This window comes from Lates calcarifer, linkage group LG21 (genome assembly GCF_001640805.2).
Source record: "Lates calcarifer isolate ASB-BC8 linkage group LG21, TLL_Latcal_v3, whole genome shotgun sequence".
Taxonomy (NCBI): Eukaryota; Metazoa; Chordata; class Actinopteri; family Centropomidae; genus Lates; species Lates calcarifer.
Genome location: NC_066853.1, coordinates 17,924,059 through 17,946,501, shown reverse-complemented (window position 1 = coordinate 17,946,501; position 22,443 = coordinate 17,924,059). Strand labels below are relative to the sequence as shown.

Below are 22,443 nucleotides of genomic sequence, written 5' to 3'. Positions count from 1 at the left end.
ATACTGCACAGAATGGTGTGTGCAGATGTTATTCCTATCATCACAATGAATGATGAATAAAAAACAGAAAAACAAATGTAATAACTTAGAGCTATATGGGAACAGTAATTCACGACACACATCCTATCCTATTAGAGTGCATCTACTGCACTCTAATACTATTTCTCTCTGCCAGAGATCCTGTTGATTGATTGGTTTTAAGCATAGCTTTACCTGTCTTTGGTTGAATGAATGCAGATAATGTGCAGGTCCAGATGAGCTTCTCTTGAGAGTGGCAAAGCCTTACACGCTGTACATAAAACCGGCATTTAAGAACATACTGATTTGTGCGCTTTTGTTGTAATAAAAACAACCATGGTTAAATCACAGTCCGTCAAAACGCTGCAAATTTACGCTTTTATTTTGAAGTATTTGTGATGTATGATGATCGAGTGTCCGGTCTTATTGTGGAAGATTTGACTCAGCTGATTGGTCGTCAGTGTGTAAAAAAGATGACACGCTGTGCAATTGTAGAACACGGTTGTCATTGGCTGTCAGCCTCACGTGACGACCACAATAAACAACGTGAACTGCAGTCGACAGTATTTGTTTCACTTAAAATTAGTTTTATAGAGAACATATCTTTGATGACCTTATTATAATAGTTTCCCATCAGGCTAAATAGCTTTTAACCCCTATTAGAAGTCTATTTTCAGATAAAAGGTTGCAACAGGAGGAAACTACTGAGATTAAACTCATCTAACCTATTTCATTCTGGGGCTAACAACTGTCTGTAAGATGTAAATTTACCGTATAGCCTAAATACTACAGTCACTAAAACATAGGTCATACGTTTTAGTGAAAAACAAAATAATAACGTGTGCACAGCCGTGCTTAGAACTCCCTCTTTTTAGCACCAAAAATAATGGATATAGCGAGCTGCAGTGTCAGTGTCTCCTGTTCATCCTGATCTTCCACTTGCAAAGACATGAATGAAATGGAGGTTATTATAATCCCAACAACTGTGTATAAAGCTTTGAGTTCTGTAGGACATTATGCATTGCTTGGTGGGGTGGTAATGAGCACCCATTAGCCTGTCCTGTCCAGTTTTTGTTGTCTTCCTGCCTCCCACGTGGGTGTCAGCTCTGATTTCGTTTGCCCTTTTAGTGTGTAAGATGGTTAATGGCAGTGACTTAATTGTGGCTCATCACTGCCATTCAGGGAGCACAGAGCGCTCATCACATCTCCCTCAACGCTGTTAAAAAAAAAAAAAAAAAGCTAAAAAAAGCGAGATGTTTAAAACACACGTTCCCTTTCAAATGAGGTTTAGCAGCTGATTAACAACAGTAACCTCACTAACCTCCACCTCCACATGGCTGTTGTTGGTTCTGTTTCATTGTTCTGTTTAATATGTTTAGTCATGACTAGACAGTAGTCAGGCGTTGTACATAATGTTTGTGTTTCAAGGACGCTTACCAGCCCCCAGCCTGAAGACTGGTGTTTTTATACAGCTGCAAATGTTCCTCAGAGGTGGAAATCTTCTCACAGTCTGAGGAAAATGTGAAAACTAAGAGCAAGTCTTGGCTGAGAACACTAGCACAAGAAAGCACACAAAGAATGCAAGACATAAGGGAAGCGGTAACTAACAGCCAAAAGCAGAGCCGTATCATCCATTTGTTGATTTAAGCCACTGCCTGAGCAAAATCTTCAGCACTAGCTTGTGTATTTATTAATGAAATGTTACATCACAAACTAGATTAGATTCAGATTCTTTTCCGAGATCAGAAACAGCAATTTTTACACTACCAAAGGAGGAGGTATGGGCACATTAACTCCTCCAGGGATTCAAATGTATTACTTTTCCTGTTCCTCACATCCTGTTGTTGAAAACCTAGCAGGAAATTGTGTCACTGTCGCACAAATTACAATTCACAAATGCCAATGCCTTGCTGGTCCTTGTATTGTTTAGTGAAGGAAGGACTTCATTTTCTGAGTGGTTTAAATCCCTGCGACCAGCGCTGATATACAAGAGTGTATTATTGGATTTGCTGGAGCATAAAGTTTGCCAGCAATTTATCATGTATAAGGAATGTAAAAATGCCACTTAGTATAACTTAGACTACACTGAATAAAATCAAAGTTGAAATCCACTATCATTTTCATCAGGTGAAAGCTTGTTGGAGCTGCTGAAGTTCTATGTCTTGTATAATTACAGGAAGAAAATCTCACCCTTTCAAATAATAGGAAGACAATTTCTCTGCATGCTCGGGGAAGGTCACTGAATGAAAGATCGTCTTGGTAAATGAATACAGCACAGACTGTGACGTGCTATAATAAAAAATGAAATATAAATCTCAGTAACTACTGATATAAATCAGTCACTCACAAGCAAAGCCTCGCGTGAGTGAAGGACGAAAGCTGACCACCTGGTTTAAGAACTCTGTGCTGACTACCAGTCGGCGCGTGTTAAGCCAAACTGCTCTAAAATAGAATGATGTTGTTCTTCTGTGGAAATTAGCTGTTCATTTCCTCGAGCTTTTCACATGATCGCCATCAGAGTGTTCAGTGCTCCTGAAGCCAGACCTTGGCTTTATCGAGGACCTGGGGTGTTGAGCAGCTCCATAATTTCAAAGGTCAAAGCTTTTATTTTGCAGATACAGAAGGCGGCTGCCGCCCTGTTCCATGCTGATAATATAATGGGTTTCTCAAAGAGATTATTTCAGTCTACATTAAATATTCTCACAAGGAGCATGGAACCATCAAAGCTCCTGAAATGTCTGTGTGGGGTGCTGTTTGTCACAACAAAGCTCATTTACAAAATCTCTTACCATACACACCTCATCAAAGATCATTTTGTCTTAGTTATTGATGGATTTTTGTTATAGACTCACAAATTGATCTCTTTTCTAAGATACTGCCCCTACCTAAAAGCACTAGTGTTTTAGATTCAAATAAATATCATAGGTTACATCTTCAACAATCATAGTGAATTCTTCAATGGAGACAGAGAGGCACTGTCACATGATGTCAAGTATAACCATTTGTAAGCTCCTTTAAAACTGCCTCCACGCTGATTCTCTCACACAAGGTCATTGCTATCTCACAGACATACAACTAAACAGCTTAGCCTTTATATCTACTAAAAGGCAGAGGTTTGGGGGCAATTGAACATCTTTATCACGATCTGATCAGCTTTTCTTTATGAGATCAAAAAAAAAAATTAAGAGAATGCCCATGAGATGAATAGCATGCGTCTCTGCCTTAATAATTTTCCAGGAATCCTCTTTGGTGGTACAAAAAACATTTTGTTGTTACTTTTACATCAATTTCACTTTCAAAATTGAAGTCAGCTACACAAAATGTTCTCCTGACGGTTTATGCACAACCAATTTGATGCTGAATATTGGGAATCTTCACTATTTCTAAGTGTACCTGTGACCCCAAAATTATAAACTGCTTTTTATTGCTGCGTTACAAACATGTGTACATCCTTGATAGTAATCCATCAGTGTAATATTTTCTTTCTTGTACCTCTTGTGGATTAGGTAACTGTTATCCTGAATCACACTCCTCCTTTTTCCTTTACGTTTCCTCCCGAGATTTGCATTGCTCAGACTGAAACTAATTCTCCTAAGATGTCTGTATCTTGGTACATCATACACTGTATATAAGATGTGACTCACATTATTTCCTGTACTGCTAAAAGTTATCTTTCACACTGACTCTAGATTCTGTCAGTCAAGGTCAGTGCCATGTTAATAAAACCCTCAGAGAAAAGACATGAAGCTGCAGACCAAAGTACAGCATAAACTGTAGTCTTCAATGCATCAGCCAACCTTGAAACCACGAAGGAGCAAACAATTTCACATTATGGAGGGATCAACTGGACAAAGTCTAACTGAAAATGCATGGTCGTCAAGATGAAAGCGCTGTGTAATGTCAGTGTCTGTCCAACAGGAGGTGGACAAATTAATGGAAACACCATACATATATCACTTCAACTGACTGGGGGTACATCAGTCTAAAACACTACGGATGTGGCAAGGTGAGGTTTCAGGATTCATGAGATACCACATGAGAGGAAGACAAAGAACAAAAGTAGACTCTTACTATCATGGACTGAAAGACTCTTTGCTTAATAACATTACAAGCCAAAGCCCTACAAAATGACCACAGACAATCTGAACAAGAGCCATACACTACTTCACCCAGCTGGCATCCTCTCTTCACCAAACCCAGCACATACTAGGTTCGTTTATGTGCATCCAATTTCCAGTGCTCTTTTCCTTTGTGCTATTTTTAAACATGAGACAGTGGAGCCTGCATAATGTGAAACAGAGAACAGAAAAGGTAACCCAGATCTGTCACATGAAGCTCCACAGAAAAAAAAAATATTAACTTGTCCTAAAATCCACAGCAGCCATCTAATGTAAAGAATCCAAAACTGACTGGATCTAAATTTTCCTTTTTAAATGGAGACGTGTTTTGAGTTAAAACAGCCTGAGGTCCAGACAAAAGGAATTCAACAAAGCAGTACATCTGTGTGCAGCTTTAATGAACACCAGTGGGAATAGAAAGGCAAAATGTGATTTCCTGTGAGACACAATAATGAATGCTATCAGACTCGCACGTCTCCACACTCACTGTTACTTTGCTGATTATCAGAGCTGTTGCTGTGGTATCTATACATTGTTTTCCCCCAGTAATTTGCTGCAGGTGCAATGGGGTTATTCTGCTTTGGCCAAGTGGTTTCATGAAAAGCTGAGTGTGTTTAAGACTCAACAGTTTCTGAATATTTGGTACCACAGGTATACAGAGACCAACAACCATTCATGCTCACATTCACACCTACAAGAAATTTTGAGTGTATATACATTTAATTAAAAAATAAATATTTCAGTCTATACACAAAGTATATCCATGTGACATCCTCATGGATAGTGGCACAAGAAGATATTGTATGCCTTCTGGGAAACTGTAATTGTCATGTTTGCATAATCATAGAGGTTAATTAACTTTGAAAATTGTGTTTTACTAGAAGACAAAATTCTTGTTGCTCTGCAGATTTCAAGGAAGAGGATGTCAAAACTATATTAACAAGCAACTGGTAATCGATTAGAGCAGGAAACTAACATGCAATGTTCCCTCTAAGCTGCGCGCCCGCGCAATCGCGCACTGCTCCCTGCTTTCTCCACGCACAGCAAAACTATGTAGCGCATAAAATTACAGTGTGCAACAGTGTGCATGTCTGATGTTGCTCACAGTGGTCCAAGGAATTCTCAGAGAGTTTGTGTGTATGCACAACATTGCTAACATGAGGCATGAGGTTCTCCATGTTGTTGCATATTTTAATGAACCCACAAAATGCAAGTCTAAAATATCAGTCATTAAATACAAATTACAAAAATAATGCAGATTTGACTTTTACCAGAGAAGATATGACACATGACAATTAAACAATGAAAATGTCTTCAGAGAAAATATGTTTGTTCTCTCTTTACACAAATTTACAGCATACAACATTATATATTAAATTTGTGTAGAAACAGCAGCAACAATTTTTACACAATTACAAAAATGTTGTTCTTCAAGGCAAAGTATTTGGCTGGTTAAATCCCTGTATTAACTAAAAATCTCTAGAAATCTCTGTTTCTCCTCATCCTCTGTGGCTGCTCTGGCCGACGCCTCTGGTGCACGTGAGGCGGCTCTTGTGAACTCATGACAATGTCTATGGATACGGGAGATGAAAAGCGATCCAGCATCTGAGTGATCTTCTCCTGGGGAACACCATGCTTGTTCCTCCTTGAGGGCAACAAATGCAGTGTGGTAATGTTAGGAAGTGAAGTTTTTCAAAGTCTGAACCTGCACATAAGTATAATGTGATAATTATGCAATCATACTTCTCCAGCTCATAAGGATCCAACTTCCAGCTGGTGTCAGGTTCACAAAAGTCTACTCTGTATCCTCTCTCCAAAGCCTGTTATAAAAATGGGAATTTTTATTAGGATCTGTGAAAGTGGCATGAAACACTACAACTAAGTAACTATATAATAATACTATTATTTAGTTAATTATTAAGTGACATCACCACCTACCATTTTGACATATGGCTTCATTTCCCAGGCTTGAATATTTGTATTATCTATGATAATTGGAGACCGGCGATCATGCATAGCACCTTTAGCTGAAAGAGGGTTAGACACCAAAAACACATTTAACCTTGATCTGGCAAAAAAATAAATATCTATATTTCTACAACCGTATTCAGTGAAACTTTTTATTGTCATGCTGCCAACACTTAACTAACAGAAAGGGCACCTTTTTTTTTTTAACATGTCTGGCTTAAACAGTGGTTTACTAGGCCACTGTGACAAACCACATAAACAGTACTGTGCAAAAGTGTTGGGAATTTGGAACAGCCTCCCTGCCAAGTGCCTTGAAAAAATGTGTGCATGTGTACTGAGGAGAATTGGTGCTGTGTTAAGAGGCCAACAAAGGTCACACCAAATACTGATTGGATTTGGGTTTCTTTTCTGTCTACTACACTTGAATGAATAAATAAAAACTATCCATGGCATTAATTCTGAAAGCATTTTTACTTTTAGCACCCAAAACTTGCTCAGTACTGCATGTCTGATAATACTCTCATTATGAAGACGACACTGCTTTTGTGGCTGCTGCAATGAAATCTTTTTTTCATGATATGGAAGTAATCATTTAAGCTTTTGAGCATAAGGAGACAATACCTCTGCTCTGGTTCCATTCATGTGCCACTCCTAGAAGGCCTGGTTCATAGCGGTAGCCGTCCTTGTGGGCAAAGTAGTCATCTGTGCTCAGTATTAGCCCACTGGGACCAGTGGAGAGCAGCTCCCTATGAGAGAAATGGGACACAAATGTACAAGATAATACATTCACACCTGGAGGAAAAAAAAAAAAAGATATAACCGTTTAGGACATTCAAAATTACACAGATGTACCTGGCCAGGGTTGATTTCCCAGATCCTGGCAAGCCCCTCATTAAGATCAGCACCAAGGAAGAATGGCATGCATGAGTATTATCGGGGGGCCGGCAGTGATGCTGTTGCTCCCAGAGTTCATTTTCTGAATCAAATCTCTGGTGCCTGTCATCCTCTTCATCAAGCTGAGGCCGATCTTCTTCTCTATCTCTAGACCATCTTACATTTACATTATTTGAGTATGCATCATAGCTACAACCCCGTTCATCCCTGTCAAAGTGACGTGGATAATCTCCATAATATCCCTGAGTGGGGGGGCTGTATTCATTTGGAGATGGCAAGCGAGAAAATGTTGGAAGATGCGACACCAATGCAATGCCTGAAGCGCTCCAGTTGGGATTCACATGTGGTGGCAGATTTTGTGCATTTGGGAATGCAGATGGTGGTGGTGGGTGATGGAATGGGGGTCTGTGTAATCTTTGGTTCGGTGGTCTGTTCAGTGGTTGAGAATAATGCCACTGATTTTGAGCAGCAACAGCTCTACCAGAGCTCACGTCTATGCCTGCTCTCGGCCTTCTGGGAAAGTACGGCTCATTTTGATACCAGTGTGGCCAGGATTGAAGTTTTTGTCCACTGCTTTTCTGGTAGCTGTCCGTTTCTGCAGATTTGCTTGCATTAACGATTTTCCCTTGGTTTACATCCTGAGTCTGTTTGCTGGTAGATATTTTAAGAGGTGTGGGTAGTTTAATAAAATCTTCATGTTGTTTCCCTGGGTTACCATTGGTGCTATCAGGTGTATCGATTTTCTCCAGCTCTTTGTAAAACTCACTCAGTGTGTCTTCAATTGTGACTGCTTCTGGAGGAAATGCAGGACCAATGAATGTGGTGCTGGTGAGTCCTACTTCCTTTAACACACGCTCCCTCACACTGCTGTCTGGACTGCTGCAGTCACTGCTCACACATTTAGTGTTTTTGTCAGCAGAGTCATCTCTACCATCTTCAGTACTTTCACCCACACCCACACATGGGCTTTGTATGTCAGGAGAGGTCGCACCGGAGGATTCAGTATGAGACATCTACGTGAAAAATTACTATAACACAGTTAATATATTAGACAACCAAAAATAATAATCAATCGTAACTATCAAATCTGTACAGTTATTCACATCGGTTCAGTTTTTGGTGCAGCAAATTCATGGTTACAACTGTGTATATATAGCTCAGTATGTCGGCGTGTGTATAGACAGTGACATACATACTGACTGCGTGTACAAACTCATTGAGGTCGTACTTTCCACAAACTGAAGCTAAAAGCGAAACTAACATTTATCAGTTAGCTAATATCATCCCACGAGCTATACAGAAGCGTTGTTACGTTAAATCATTTACTACCTCAACTTACAAACATTGAGTAAATGTCGCTATTCACGAATGCTTACCGTAAACATCCAAGATGCACAAATAAAGGGGGGAAAAACATGGGGAAAAAATCACCCGGCACAGTTAGACAATACAAACGCTTTGTGTTTACGGAAGTGACATCATTCTTCTTCGTATCATCATTAACGGCCGGGTAATCCGTCAGTGAGTGAGCCCCACCATCTGGTCTAAAGCGGATGTCAAATACTATATTCAGTAGCCACTCCAGCCTCTCTCCTGTAAAATCTTTTAAGGTACCCAAAATGTTTTTTTGTGGCTGTCATAGAGGTGTTAAATAAATTATATGTCTTAACATTGAGGTCACAGTTCGTGTTGTTGTTGTACTAGACTGTATTATATTGCGTGGTGTTTCTAATATTCTTCCCCCCATCATGTATGTAAACAGGATGGACAAATACATTTATTAATAACCTCTCAATATAATGTTTTCCAGTGCAACACTGCCTTTAACTATGAGCTCAACAACAAATATAAGAATAGCTGAACTGTCACAGAAAACTGTGAGCTTCCTAAAGATAGATATTATGAATGGACTGTTGTATTGGATTGCATTAAATTGTACACTAAAGTACCCACTGCATATGATTTAGGTGTTGCTTTGTCTCTTCCTACTTCCTGCTACTCTATAAATTGGATTAGTATGCTGCACTCTGTATACCATCTACTTTATAAAGTAGGTACATCTTCCTATAAAAGTGACACTTTGTGACTGTTGTATGTGTTATTATACATTTTGGTTTTTATGTCACAAGCTGACATATCTACCTTTTGTTACCAATTAACGATAGTCAACTATTAAAATAATTACGGAGAATAAAAGTAGGCATTTACAGGTTTGACTGTAGACTTCCTGACCAGCTCTCAGCTATTGTCCTTAAAGCACAAGTAGGGGATTATGCTAACTTACTTAACATGACAGACAAAAAAGCAGGCAGAGGAAAAGAAGATGAGTAGGAAGCAATGACATGATTTTACTGCTGTGTGGCAATTTCCTCACTTTAATTAGTCTAGTGAGACTACAAAATCCTCTGAGTATGTGCCATATGTAGTCTTTACATTCGCTCCTTTGTACAGTTTTTTAAAAGCTGTTATATATACCTACAGTAAATCACCAGCACGCAATGTTTGAGTATCAATCATTGCCAGTTCCTCGTCATTCACCCATTCATCTTCCATTGGTAAAATAACAGGTTTGCGAGCTGGAGTCTGCACAGCTTTTAAAGTGCTTGTTGTTGTAGACCTCCGAGGGGGGTTGAATGTCTTTTTTACACATGGAGAAGCCACTGAGCCCAGATGGGAAAGAGGTGGTGGAGACGGGATATGAGACAGATAGTCCAGAGCTCTTCTCCTCTTCAGGCTTCTGGTGTCTTTCTCTGTTGAAGAAGTTGCTGCAGGAGGTTTCTTGTTGACAGGTGTGAAGGAGCCAAGGCTTCTGCTTGGCTGCTGAGATATTAGCTGCATAAAAAGGACACAATATTAGTATGTAAATCAATATCGAGTGGTTATGACAGCAAATGTACTAAAGAGCCCCTGATATCACAGCAAGTGCATAAACTCACACTTGTCTCAGTGTCTTGTCTTCTGTCTGTTGTACAAGCTGGGGTTCGTGGTTGCAAAGCTGGGGAAGAGATGGAGCTCAAGCCATCAGACTTGACTAAATGTGAAAGCTTCTCCTCAGCAGTTAGAAAAAAGTTCTCCTGACCCTGAAAACAAATGACAAAAAATAGGATTGTGATGTTTTACTGTATTCAATATAAGGAAGGATCCATAGAGAAGAGAGAAATGAGAGCCTTACAGGATCTTTTGTGTACTTCAGCACCCACACCTAACTACTTTACTATATGTCTCATTTCTATAGAATGTATGAAATACAGTAGGTACATTCCACGTAGTTGAACGGAAACATGCAAGACATAAAATTATATATATAAAATGCTTGTCACAAATTTTTAAGTTAACCCAGTAAGCATGAAAATTACTTGATATTTGAGAAGTCTCAATCTCTAATGTGGTTCTGATTTTTGGCTGTGAAAGCATCCAGCCTTTGACTTACATGAAGAATAAACACTGTTTTTGAAGCACATCAGCAGCTTTACAGATTTTGGATTTTACCACTGTACCTTGACCTGGCTTCTGAGTTGGCCGAGGGATTCCTGTAGATGAACCTCCATGGGGTTTGTAGAGAAGACGGTCAGATCTCCAGCGTACACAACAGGAGTGGGAGATGTGGACTGACCTCTAAGCTGCAGGTTGCTCAGAGCCAGCAGCACATGAGGTTTTACAACATCCTCCAGGCCAGACTGAGAAAAGCTGCTGAAACAGCGCACTTTAACAAAGTTCAGTCTTCCATCAGCCACATAAAATGCAGGAGAGGAACCTGTATTCAAAATCGCAAACAATTATTTAGTAAACAATACTGTTATGGAAGAAACAGTTAGGAAGAAAAAGTTCACATACCCTGTCCATCTATGATACTAATGATGTATCCTGTGAGATCAACCTCTCCACACAGCGGCTGGAATTCTGGGCTCTGAAGATTCACAAAATTGGTAGAAACCCTTGGCTGAAAACATGCTGACAACCATTCCTGGGAAGCCTGAAAGATAAAACAAATCCATAAATATCAGAAAATACTTCCATCATCTATCTAATTTACATATACTTTATGTATAATTCCATATTTACAACATGTGTGCCAAAGACAGCAGTTTCCTACAGTACCCGTAAGTCCTGAAACTGTGTTTTCTTCATCCCAGTGAGTTGAACACTTTCAATTCCACTGCGTTTCTTTCCATCTGAAGTGGTGAGGTTGTAGACTTTGTATCGACCGCCTTCCTTCAGTAAAGACTGAAGATCTGAGGAAGGCCGCCAAAGGTTCAACTGGTAAACTTAAACCAAGAAAGTTAATTACAACCAGTATTAAAAACACACAGCAGCAACTGTTACAAGTTGTTATTGATGAGTCAAAAAAGAAGAAAAATGAAGACACACCACGGACAGGCTGGTCCATGGAGTCAGCAACGCAGAGTCTCCACACAGGTGTAACGTCTCGTTTGAGACAGCTCCCGTCATTGCCCTCTGCTTCTATAGCACGCTGGTATCGATCCTGCATTTCAGCCTGCTTCCTGTCCATCAGAGAGCGCCTGTATGTTTCTAGCGTTGCTAGCTGATGTTCACTCAAATGAGCCTAGGGCATGGAAGTAAAAAAGGTATGCAACTAAAACTTTATTCATAAGAGAAATTAAGTCAACAATCTGTGGAATAAATTTCCTATCACCTCAAGGTAAGCTGGGTCATCCCCCACTGCTTCATAGAGCTCCTCTCCATCTTGCAGACTGGCAATATACTGACTGCTTATTGTCCGTCTTCTGCGTTTAGGTTTGTTATTACCTGAAGATGACAACTTGTTAAAACTTCTCTTATTTCAGTCTGCATTTAACATGCCAAAAACATTCCTACCTTTCTCCTCATTTTCAAATTCAGTTTGAATCTTGGCAAAGAGGATCTCCATGGCTTTTTGTTTGTGGCTGCTGAATCGTCTCTCCTCCTTCTCTTCTGCACGAGCAGAACGGAACACAACGCCTCCGTCTGCTTTCCTCTCCATCCACTGGAACATATGACAAGTATAGAGTCAAAAGGGATCATAACATGAACTTCAGGTAATAGTAAATTAACAGAAGACTAAACTCACCTGTATGGGGTAGCTTCTCAGTATGGTAATATCCACACATCCTACTGGCCCTCCATTGCTGTACAAACTGGAGAGAGGAAGTAGGAATGGCCTGGGATCCCTGTGAAAACCCAGCTTAGTATCCCACCTTGCCAGTCTGCTGCTATTGGCACAAATCTAAAAGCACAAACAATAAGTCAGCATGTTACCTTTGTTAGACATTAAAGCATGCAAAAAAACCTGTTAAAGTACCTTTAACATGAGAGAGTCAGGTGCCTCCAGAGGGGAGCAAGCATCTTGTGATCCCACCAGCTGAGCCCCATAGATGATCAACTTCCTGCCGACAGCCAGTCGACCTTTGTGAAGCATGGCAGTCAAAGGTTCATCCAGCTGAGCTTTAATGGCATACCATCCATCTGTCAGCCAAACAACTGCAGATGGGGGCTCAACCTTGGCATCAGCACCTTGTGGAGTCTTGGTGCCATTGCGACTCTGTTTGTTTAGGGACTGGCCCCTAGAGACAATCCCACAAACACAGAGAACCAGGGTTTTGGCTGCTGTGTCGTCCTTTTCCATGATCTTTCTCAGAGCTGGCCGACGGCTGTGGTCTATCTCTACATCATATCTGAGAAATAAAATAAATGTTTTAGAAGATGGGCATTTAATTAGCATTTACACTTCATTAATCAATAAAAGATAATAGAAGTACTTCTCTTTCACTGTGCTTTAACAATTAACAAGTAACTTGGTATGTAATTTAACTGATTTCTTTTTTGCTTATAGAATTTAATCATACCAAGTAGAGCTGAAACACTCAATTAATCAGACCACTGATAGAATTAATTGACAACTATCTTAATAGTTAATAAAGTTATTTTTTCGAGTAAAAATGTCTTAATATAATATTCTCAGTTGTGAAAGTCTGTCTTTGTCTTGTGTGATATGACCAAATCAAGAAATATGAAAACATCACCTTTGGCTTTTTACAAACCAAACAATTGAGAAAATAATCAACAGCTCAATCAATAATGGAGCCCTAAAATGAAGACTTTTGAAAAGATTACACAAAACAGCATTAGACACTAGAATTTGTCCATGAGTTGATTTGATATTCTCACATTTACAGAAACAAAATAAGCTATAATGCTATGTACCTGTATTTAAGCTGTAGGAGAACCTGCTCTGGTGTGAGACAGAGGCTTCCCATTGTTTCCGGAAAAGATCTTTCCATGGAGGCCTGCTTCCACACAATCCATCTGTAGTGATTGTACACCCACTCCTCGCTAATCAGTTTAGGATCCACACCTGGGGTGTCACATAATGCTCTGGGAACAGTGTAGAACAAGATAATATTCAGTACAATCAGCCTGCAGCCTGCATTTGCAGGTTTCACATTACAAAGTCTGATTTAAATTAAACTTAAAATTAATAATACTTATAAAACTCTTCTTTCCCTGCAGTCCCATCATTGCTGGGGATCAGCCATCCTCCATCGGCAAGCTGAACACCACCTCCATCTATAAGTGCTTCCAGCTTGAAGAACTGTTGTAAACTGAAGCGAAAGGTTTCTGCAGTCTCACTTGTGATCTCAGACACAAGTTGATGCACTCCATAACCATACAGCTGAAACAAAGCAACATCACGATGTTAAAACATATTTTAGATATTTTAAACAAATACAACAAAATGCACTGTGACAAAATCCAGTGACAGTTCTGGCCTTGCCTGTTTTGGGGTGTATCTTGCAGGAGGCTTTCCATTTACTGCAGCTTTTAATGGGATCCTCGAAACCCCAGAGGTTTTGGTTAGAAACAAACTGCCTGGAAGTGGTCGAATTGTCTGGCGCTTCTTTTTCCTGAGTCTCATGTCTTGCATATCCCGTGCCAGCTCCACATTTTCAAGATTCTGAAATGTGTCTGTAAACCATAAATATATCATTATTTTGCCTATATTATGTTGGGCATTTACAGTATATCATACTGACTTCGACTGAAAAGGTTACTGCACCTTGGCTTTGGGAAAATGTGTCCTTCACACGTGATGCGTCTGCAGCAAAGTCCTCTGATCCACAGCCAGCGGGAATGTATTGAGTATTCATCATAAAATCATTTGTAGTGTCAGCCATGGCCTGAATATCTTCTTTGCTTTTATTACTGGTTACGTCTGTACTACTTTGTGTTTTTTTAGTAGGGGGTACATAAGTGTTGCTGTTAGAGGGTGTGACAAAGAGATGGTGGTGTTTCCCCTCCTCCTGTGGTTTAGAGGAGTTCTCTTGGACAACTGTTGTTTGTTTTTTGAATGGAGGAACAAATGCTGAAGGTGCTCTTAAGTTGTCCTTGAGGACTGTATTCTTGTGAGTGTCTGTCTTAACATTCTTGAGGAATGGAGGAACAAATGCTGGCATCTTGAAATGTGCTGATCTGCAGTCTCCTGAGGATGAATTTTGTGTTGGTGTTGTCTTTTCCAAATAGTTTTTTCCATCCCTGTAAAACAAAATAAATAAATAAATAAAACATTGCAAAGAACTGATAAACTGTGTCAGCAACTTGAAACATGGTAAACAATTCATAGGCAACTTACCTGTGTGGCCTTGTGATGTTTGGATGAGGAGAGACACTGTACTTGAAAGCTCTCCTGTCTTTCATTACACCTTAAAGGGGGAAAAAAAAACAGATCACAACTTTTTTAAATTCCTGAGACAAAATATGTACTCTTTGCATAATTTGTGTCTGTGCCAATGACTCACTATTTGGACAACATTTTTGTGGGTGGAGTGTGGAACCTCTTGGACCATCCACAGTCCTGTCAAATTCTTCCACTAATCGTCTTTTCAGGGGAGGCTGACCTAGAATATGTCAAAAAAAATGAAGGTAATCATTTATGGTTAATAATCGTGGTTGTAACATAGAATGACAGCTTAAGGTTAGTACTAATCAAGCATTTTAGTTAATTTCAAAGGTTCATGTGCAATATGGGACATTTATTTAACAGATGAAGCTACAAGTAAAAGTTGCAAAAACTGTTCTTTAAATAGCCCAGATTCAATAGGATTTGAAAACTCTGCGACAACCTGTGTAGCTTAAATAAACACTGCTACTATTTAAATTTATGAGTAATAACGCCAACACTTACCAATCACATCTGCATCATCCACTGATCTTTTTCCTCTGCCTTTCTGTTCCTCCACAGATTTGTTGTTAGATTTGGGGTTATCTTGCAGTGGCACACTTTCTAAAGTCACTGAGAGACTTTGGCCAGCTAGACTTTCATCCTCTAACAAAGCTTTAGTGCAGTCAAGAGCTTCCTGGGCAAGAAACTTCTGCTGGGTTTCAGTGCAGCCACTGAGGTTAAGTGACTGAAGTATTAGAGCTGAGGACTCCTCTGTCCTTTTGTACTTAGGTCCCTCACTGCTGCTTGTATGATTTACTTCACAGCCTGACACATTTGCCACTTCCTCTCTGGGAGTGTCATGGAGGTTGCCCACCCATGACGGGGTAATTTTGCCCTCTTTAAACTTAGATGCATCTGTAAGTGCCTTTTCTTTGATAGAAATGCAACCACGTACACTTGAATTTTGTAGATTTTCATTGTCACAGCCAACCTCTTGCAAAGATTGAAAGGGTTGAACTGGCTGAGGGGCACTTTCCTTAGCAAGCGTGTCCTTGTCTCTGGCTGTGCTGAGATTAGAATTTGAAGTTCTTGTCACATAGTTCACTTTTGACAGATCTGACTTCTGAGTGTCACGTGGGATTGCTGAGTACAAGTTTGAATAGGAGAGGGCTTTTGCTTTCTGGAGGGCCTCAGGTGAAAATGCAACAGGCTCACCACTGGCTGCAAGAAATCCACTGTTCCTGTGCGTTAAACTAGAAACTGGCATCTTGGTATGTGTTGGCTTTACACTGATTTCACCCTCAACTCCGTCATATTCACTTAGAGTTTTTGCTTTCTTCGGAGCTGCAAATGAAATAGCTCCTTTGCCATTATTCTGTGGTGGAAAAGTGTCTTTTTGTTTCAGTTCTCTGTTTGTGTCCTTAAATGCATCACTTTCATTCAATAGAGACTTTGCTTTTGCCATTGAAACATCTGACACAGATACCTTTTTTCCACTGGCTGTGCAGAATCCATTACTGTTGCTAAATTCACTGAAGGTAGAGGAACCAATGTTCTTTGATGATGTGCACAATGGGGAAGAAAGTGGTTTTCCATTGGTGCAATCAGGTGTGCTCTTAAAAGCATGCAGCAAGTTTTCATGGTTTACAATGGGTCCCATGTTCAAATTTTCAAATTCAGTGTGCCCACTTCCATGCTCCTTAGAAGTGTTGGTCACCCTTTGATCTTGTTCAAAATTTGAAAGGCATTTCTTCTCGCTGCCACTTCCACTCACAGGTGCTGAACTTTTCTCATATTTTACTGACATTCCATTGTTACGGTCCATAATGTCACAGTCCTTGAAGAAAGCATCTGCTTCTTGCATTGCTTTTGCTGAAATAGAACTATCTTCAAATTCTTTCAAAAGGTTTGTTGCTTTCAACAGATTTTTCTGAAACACACCGACAGTCGCTCCCCCTGCAGTCATGAAACCACAATGTATTCTGTCTGAATTTCCAGCATTGTCATGTGTCTTGTCACGGGTTCTTTTGTCTGAAACAGCTGTGATCTCTGCACTGAAATCAATGTCACTGAAGACTGCTTTTGCCCTCTGGAGGGCCTCAGCTGAAAGAGCCATAGGCTTACCACTGGCTGCAAGAAATCCACTATTCCTGGATGAAGGACCAGGAATGGGCATCTTGGAATGTGTCGGTTTTAAATTGATGGTATCCTCAACTGCTTCGCATTCACTCAACAACGATTTTGCTTTTTTGAGAGCTGCGGATGAAATGACAACTCCTTTGCCACTAGCTGTCTGAAATCCACCATTTTTAGGTGGTGCAACGTGAATCTGACTGGTGGGATGACCTGTTCTTGAAGCATCTCCTTTCTGTTTCAGTTCTTTGTTTGTGTCCTCAAGTGTATGAATGTCATTCAAAAGACACTCTGCTCTTTTCATTGCATCAGCTGACACAGATACTTTCTTCCCACTGGCTGTGGAGAATCCACCTCCATTGCTCAATTCATTAATGGCAGAGGAGCCAGTACTATTTGATGACGTGCATGAGGGAGAAGAAAGTGCCTTTGCAGTGGAAGACAGGTTTCCACGGAGAGAAACAGCATTCGTTAAAGCTGGTCTATTCTTAAAATCCAAACTGTGAATCTCCACATTATGCTGCACAACCTCTGTATGGCATGTAACTGGTCCAGCATTCACTTTTTCAAATTCACTGATTGGTTCTTCAGAAAAGTTCTCTTGGACATTTTTCTGAGGGCTTTTATGTCTGACACTTCCAGGTAAACGTTCTGCACTCTTTTTATGTTTTACTGACATGCCAGTGTTACTGTCACTAATGTCACAGTCTTTGAAGAAGGCATCTGCCTCTTGCATTGCTTTTGCTGAAATAGAAATCCCTTTCCCACTGGCCATCTGGAATCCTCTTTGACATGTGGTTGTGTCCATTTTGCTGTTTTTAAAACTTTCAGCAGCATCTTTTTCATTAATGCTCGTGACCAGTCTCTGCTCGGTTTTAGCATCACCTTCACTGTTCTGCTTGTCTGGTGATTTCTGATAAGTCTGATTCTGCTCTAAATCTGCAAACAAAGCTCTAGCTTTGCTCAGACATTTTTTTGAAACTCTCAAAACATTTCCTACTGCAGTTTTAAATCCTACATCAAGCATCAAAGGATTTTTGTTCTCCTGCTCGCTTGCTTCAGTGTACCCAGCTCTGTCAAGAGTTTTGGGTTTAGCTGACACATTACTGCTACTGCCCTCACAGATATGCTTTGAAGAGGAAGCCACATCTTGGGTAGAGGAATTTTCTGTTTTCATTGCACTTGAAAATGAGACAACTGTGGATTTACTTGTGACCTTTGACTTCTCCGAGTTTGCTTTACCATCTGAAACCAAAGTCATTTTATCAAGCATCACAGTTTTTGCCAGGTGCTTTTCAGCATCTGAACTAAAGCTATCATCAAAATCTATACCCAAAAGGAAATCAGGGTCAAGTTCTTTGTCAACGTTTTGGGGAGAGGTGACATTATCTTGACAGTGTTGCTGTGCCTTTGCAGTTTTAAACTGTGTAAATTCAAACTGGCTATCTGCTTCTTCCAGGAGAGTGCACAGTTCTGTCACGTCAGCTTTTTGTGAAGCTGTTAACTGGCAACCGATATCCCCAAAATTTTCTTGTGAAGAAGGTGGCTGCTTTGAGTTAGAGATTATGTTTTTTAATGATCCATTACTCATGCCAATTTCATCTTTAGTGTCATGGTCTCTTTTGGTGGGCTGATCACTTAAAGTCCTTTCAGCTTCATTCTCTTCAAAGAGATACTTGGCTGTCTCCAGGTTGGCTGAGGAAATCTGTATAGCTTTATTTGAAGCGGTTTTGAATCCTGATGCATGGATGGGAGGAACAGAAACCGTTGTTTTCTCTGGGGAAGTGCTATAAATGTGACTGTCAAGTGGAAAGCAATTAATGTCATCAGCATTCCCGTTTGCACCACAGGCTGGTTGTGCTGATGTGCCCTTTTTGTGCAACTCTCTGTCTTTGCAAGGGCCCAGTGTCTGAGCACTGGGTAGCTTGGCATCAGTTATAGCTTCTTGTGAAATATCATCCATATGAAATTTCTCATTTCCTGTATTTGTAGGTAGAAAAGAAGTAGTCCTATGGATATCAGTTTTAAAGTCAGTCCACTGTTGACTCTGACTGGTGTTCTCTGAGCTAGGCAGAATAAATGATGTTGAGTGGTGAGTGATATCTGCAACAGCAGACTGGAATCTGCTATCACTTACTGTGCCTTCAGTGATGGAGTAATTTTGATTAGTGGTAGAAGCATGTCTTCTGTTACTGATGCCATCACAGTCCTGGTGAAGTTTTGCTTGCCTTGCTCTCTGTTTAGCTTGTTTCATGGCTGACAGACAAGCCAATGGAGAGAAGCTGTTTCGAGGAGTATCTTCTGTTACTATATGCAGTTTACTGTGGTCTAACATTTGACTGAAGTCTTGTGCAAAATCTTTGCAGAGCTGCGACATGTCAAGATCTTGGACTTTTGCTTGTACAGAGGGACGTAGGTTTTCTTCAGAGACATTTTCCTGTTTTTGTATCTCGTTCTCCCTGATACTGCGACAGTCTGCTTCATCTGGGGCTTCCCCTGACAGCTTGGCACTCAATTTGTATCCTGAAAGAAAGCATGATGATAAAAAAGGATAAATTCAGTCACTGTAGATGAATGGGCTTTTTCCATGTTGATAAAAAGCGTATTATAGCATTTTATATGTGAATACAATTAAATGCATGAAAAATGTTTTACCAGAATCTGGAATCCCTGTTGGTGGGTCAATCTTTGGAGACTGCATTTCTTGTCCTTGAGCTTGTGTTTTTGAAGTCTCCACAGTGTAAACAAATTTTCTCTTTTTCTTTGTAAATCCAGTGTCTATGATTTTCAAAGATGGCCTGACTGGCTGGCCAGAACCAGAGACACTCTGCAGTTGTTCTGTTACAATGTTGTTTTCCATTTGTGTAGCATGACTGTTATCATGGCAAGAAGAATCTACAGTACAGGGGGGAATTTCAGATAAACTCAATGGAGACCACTGGGTGATTCCAATATCTCCAGTTTTCAAAAGTGGGGATGAGGTAAGTTTGACAGGTTCCAAGTTATTTTCTCTGTGCTCACTGGATGTAGCGGTCTTTGTGGCTGACATGTCAGTAGAGGTGCAGTCATGTTCTTTTGTCAGAATGAGTTGCCTCCTCTTGATTCTATCGGTTTTCACTTTTCTCAGTGCTGAACTGCTGTTGGTGAAAAATATCGAGAGAACATCTTCAGCTCCGTCAAGGACACCAGCTACTGTGTTGCAAATTTCTCCATCCTGAATAGCATCTGGTAGCTTCTGTCTCCAAACACTCTCACTCTGACTGAGTGAACTCTGGGGGGAGTTATGGGTCTCTGGATTCTGAACTGCCTCAGGGGAAACAACACCTGTTGATTACAGACCAGTGATCAGTATAATGATCAGTATAATTTTTGCATTACGCATCTGAAAGTCTGTGAAAAATTGGTTGACCTATTGAAATGCATAATTATTTCATTCTCATTCAGAGCTACTGCACCATCCTAGACATTAAGAAATTGTAAGGGAAAGCTTAGTACCTTGGTGATCGGCAGGCATGTCATTGTTTTTGGGTGACGCTTTCCCAACTCTGGACAAATTGGAGAGAGAAGGAAAAAGTGTCCGTACAAACTAAAAATAGAAATGAAAGGAAAAATTAGTTTCAGAAGCAATTTGAAATACCACACCTCTTTATCCCTATTTATACTATACTAGTATGTCTCCTGTCCTACACCAAAAAAAAAAAAAAAAACCTCAACATTTCAGAGTGACAATTCTTCTTGATTACTAATCTATTCACATTTCAGATCATAGGGTGTGAAAAATTTATAGTGTTGCTATATTCTGTCATTTACAAATTTACAAATAAAACAGACATTAAGGTGAACATTTTTATTTCAAAAATGTAATAAAAGGCTCTTGCACTGAGGACATGAAACCAATACTGAACCAGAACCAGTGACTTGACATTCAGCAATATTCTACAAATCAAAAAGATAAATATATGTCTGCTGGACAGATTACTCACAACAACATTTTCGTCTGCAGTAATACTCATTGAACGGGGACTCTCATCAGTTTTAGCTGTAACATTAAGAAAAGAAATCAATTATTTGATGAATGCAAAAATGAATAGATTTATTAACAAACAACTAAGTCATTTGCTTACATAAAATCAGGGTGGATGGCACTGCTGGTGGGGTATTCAGAGAACTGGTCCAGGATATATCAGGATGAATCTGTGCGCCAAGACTTTCAGATATTTGCTTGGCATAGCTGACCTACCATTCATAAAACAATTAAAACAGAGGAAATCTTAATGTTCTCCTATACTCTGCATTTAAATACTGCCATTTACTTAAAGAAACATAACATCACTGTTTAGTACACTTACCGGGGTTTTTGGGCTAGTATGAAGCAAATCTGTACAGATAACAAAACCCACAAAAAAAAACAGTGATGATTAAATCTTTATTTCAAATATAATGCAGATAAAACAGATAGAATACAGATCCATTTGCAGCTCACCAAAGCTGTCCTGACTCTGAGGCTGGACACCTTCATATTTTGCACCTGGGAGCCTAAAATGAACAAGACTGACATCAAAAAGGACGAATTGTGACAAGTAACGGTGGACAAAATGAGACAATGACAGATCACTCAATATAAAAACTGTTCCCAATGAGGGCAACAAATAATAACTATGCAAAACACACTCACCCCTCTTTTGACATCTGAAACAAATATGGGCTTTGTGTTGCAGTCCATGGCAGTGTTTCTTTTTCTAAGGTGTACCAGAATGACACATTATTTTTAGATGTAATCTCAAGAAAGCTTATCAATGCAGACACAACTACAATTTACAAAAATAAATTTAAATCTATACATTAAATATATTCATCTATACATCTGCAGTCCTGTTTAGCATAAGTTTATTTAATGTGCTATAAATCTAAAAGTTATATTACTGCATAAATGCAAACATTACCTTGTTCAGCGGTGAACGACTGCTCATCCTCAGTTGCAGGTGACACAACTCGACTGTGTCTGAAAACTTTAGGGGTTGAAAATAGCTGACTGTCTACTGCAGTTTTGTCAAAAGGTGTTTTAAAATGTTCCTCTTGGTTAGGGTAGAGGTCATCATGATCAGAGGCATTTTCCTCATTGGTGAACGTTTGAGCTGTCAGTACATCAAACCAGTCGGAGTCTAATGGTCCCAGCTCTAAATAGGGAAATAAAAATGGCTTACATATCAATATTAAGTAGCTACCCCAACTCCAAGGTAGCCAACAATACTTTTAAGTTTAGTGTTTTCGTGAATATTTGCGATCATGTAACTGTAAGAGGTGGGAAAATATCACGAACACGTTTACGCTGTAATGCATAACAAGTACAACGTTTGTGGAGCTTACGACGTTCATTTTTCTATTCTACACTGTATTAAACTGTACTGATGTACAAAGTCACACTTAATTACGCTGCAAGTTCATATAATGGTTCTCTTACCTTTCCAGATTTCATCCTTTGAAGGCGTCGTACATGTTTAAATCCATTCCACGTGACTTGTATAATCCCCATAAGTTTTTAGGCGGCACACCTGAAAGAAATAAAGTTTTCATCACGAAAACTAAGCGCTAGTCTAGAAGTTAGAGAGCAGAAACCTATATAAACAACAGTAATTTAGCTTTAAGCTAAATGCT

General features: G+C 39.7%; 2 protein-coding genes across 3 annotated transcripts; both read right to left on the bottom strand.

Moving 5' to 3' along the window:
- Positions 1-5,306: 5,306 nt before the first annotated feature.
- On the bottom strand, positions 5,307-8,512 carry n4bp2l2 (NEDD4 binding protein 2-like 2). 2 transcript variants are annotated; one of them, XM_018665296.2, is made up of 6 exons: positions 8,375-8,512; positions 6,957-8,026; positions 6,726-6,850; positions 6,075-6,163; positions 5,880-5,956; positions 5,307-5,781 (listed from the first exon to the last, which is right to left on the bottom strand). In XM_018665296.2, the coding sequence occupies exons 2-6, from the start codon at positions 8,009-8,011 to the stop codon at positions 5,616-5,618; spliced, it is 1,512 nt and encodes a 503-aa protein (XP_018520812.1). In that variant the 5' UTR covers positions 8,012-8,026; positions 8,375-8,512; the 3' UTR covers positions 5,307-5,615. The 2 variants fall into 2 exon arrangements, with proteins under 2 accessions (XP_018520812.1, XP_018520810.1); XM_018665294.2 differs by having other exon boundaries at positions 6,957-8,011; positions 8,375-8,511.
- Positions 8,513-9,341: 829 nt separating this feature from the next.
- Positions 9,342-22,335, bottom strand: brca2 (BRCA2 DNA repair associated). Its single transcript, XM_018665273.2, is given in 27 exon segments — positions 9,342-9,830; positions 9,935-10,078; positions 10,496-10,752; positions 10,833-10,971; positions 11,097-11,263; positions 11,367-11,562; positions 11,653-11,765; positions 11,835-11,982; positions 12,067-12,222; positions 12,298-12,670; positions 13,200-13,370; positions 13,481-13,668; positions 13,771-13,961; positions 14,053-14,528; positions 14,626-14,695; positions 14,792-14,890; positions 15,178-19,311; positions 19,444-20,112; positions 20,284-20,374; positions 20,772-20,827; positions 20,913-21,024; positions 21,138-21,166; positions 21,272-21,324; positions 21,464-21,527; positions 21,732-21,965; positions 22,250-22,262; positions 22,264-22,335. Coding segments are annotated over 27 exon segments (8,733 nt in total). The 5' UTR covers positions 22,297-22,335; the 3' UTR covers positions 9,342-9,473.
- Between the last annotated feature and the right edge of the window lie 108 nt (positions 22,336-22,443).

Excerpts from the sequence above, each read along its gene's own strand:
- n4bp2l2 (XM_018665294.2), bottom strand. Across the intron at positions 6,164-6,725 it reads TGAATGGAACCAGAGCAGAG|CTAAAGGTGCTATGCATGAT; the intron begins GTATTGTCTCCT and ends ACCCTCTTTCAG. Across the intron at positions 5,782-5,879 it reads GATCCTTATGAGCTGGAGAA|GAGGAACAAGCATGGTGTTC; the intron begins GTATGATTGCAT and ends GTTGCCCTCAAG.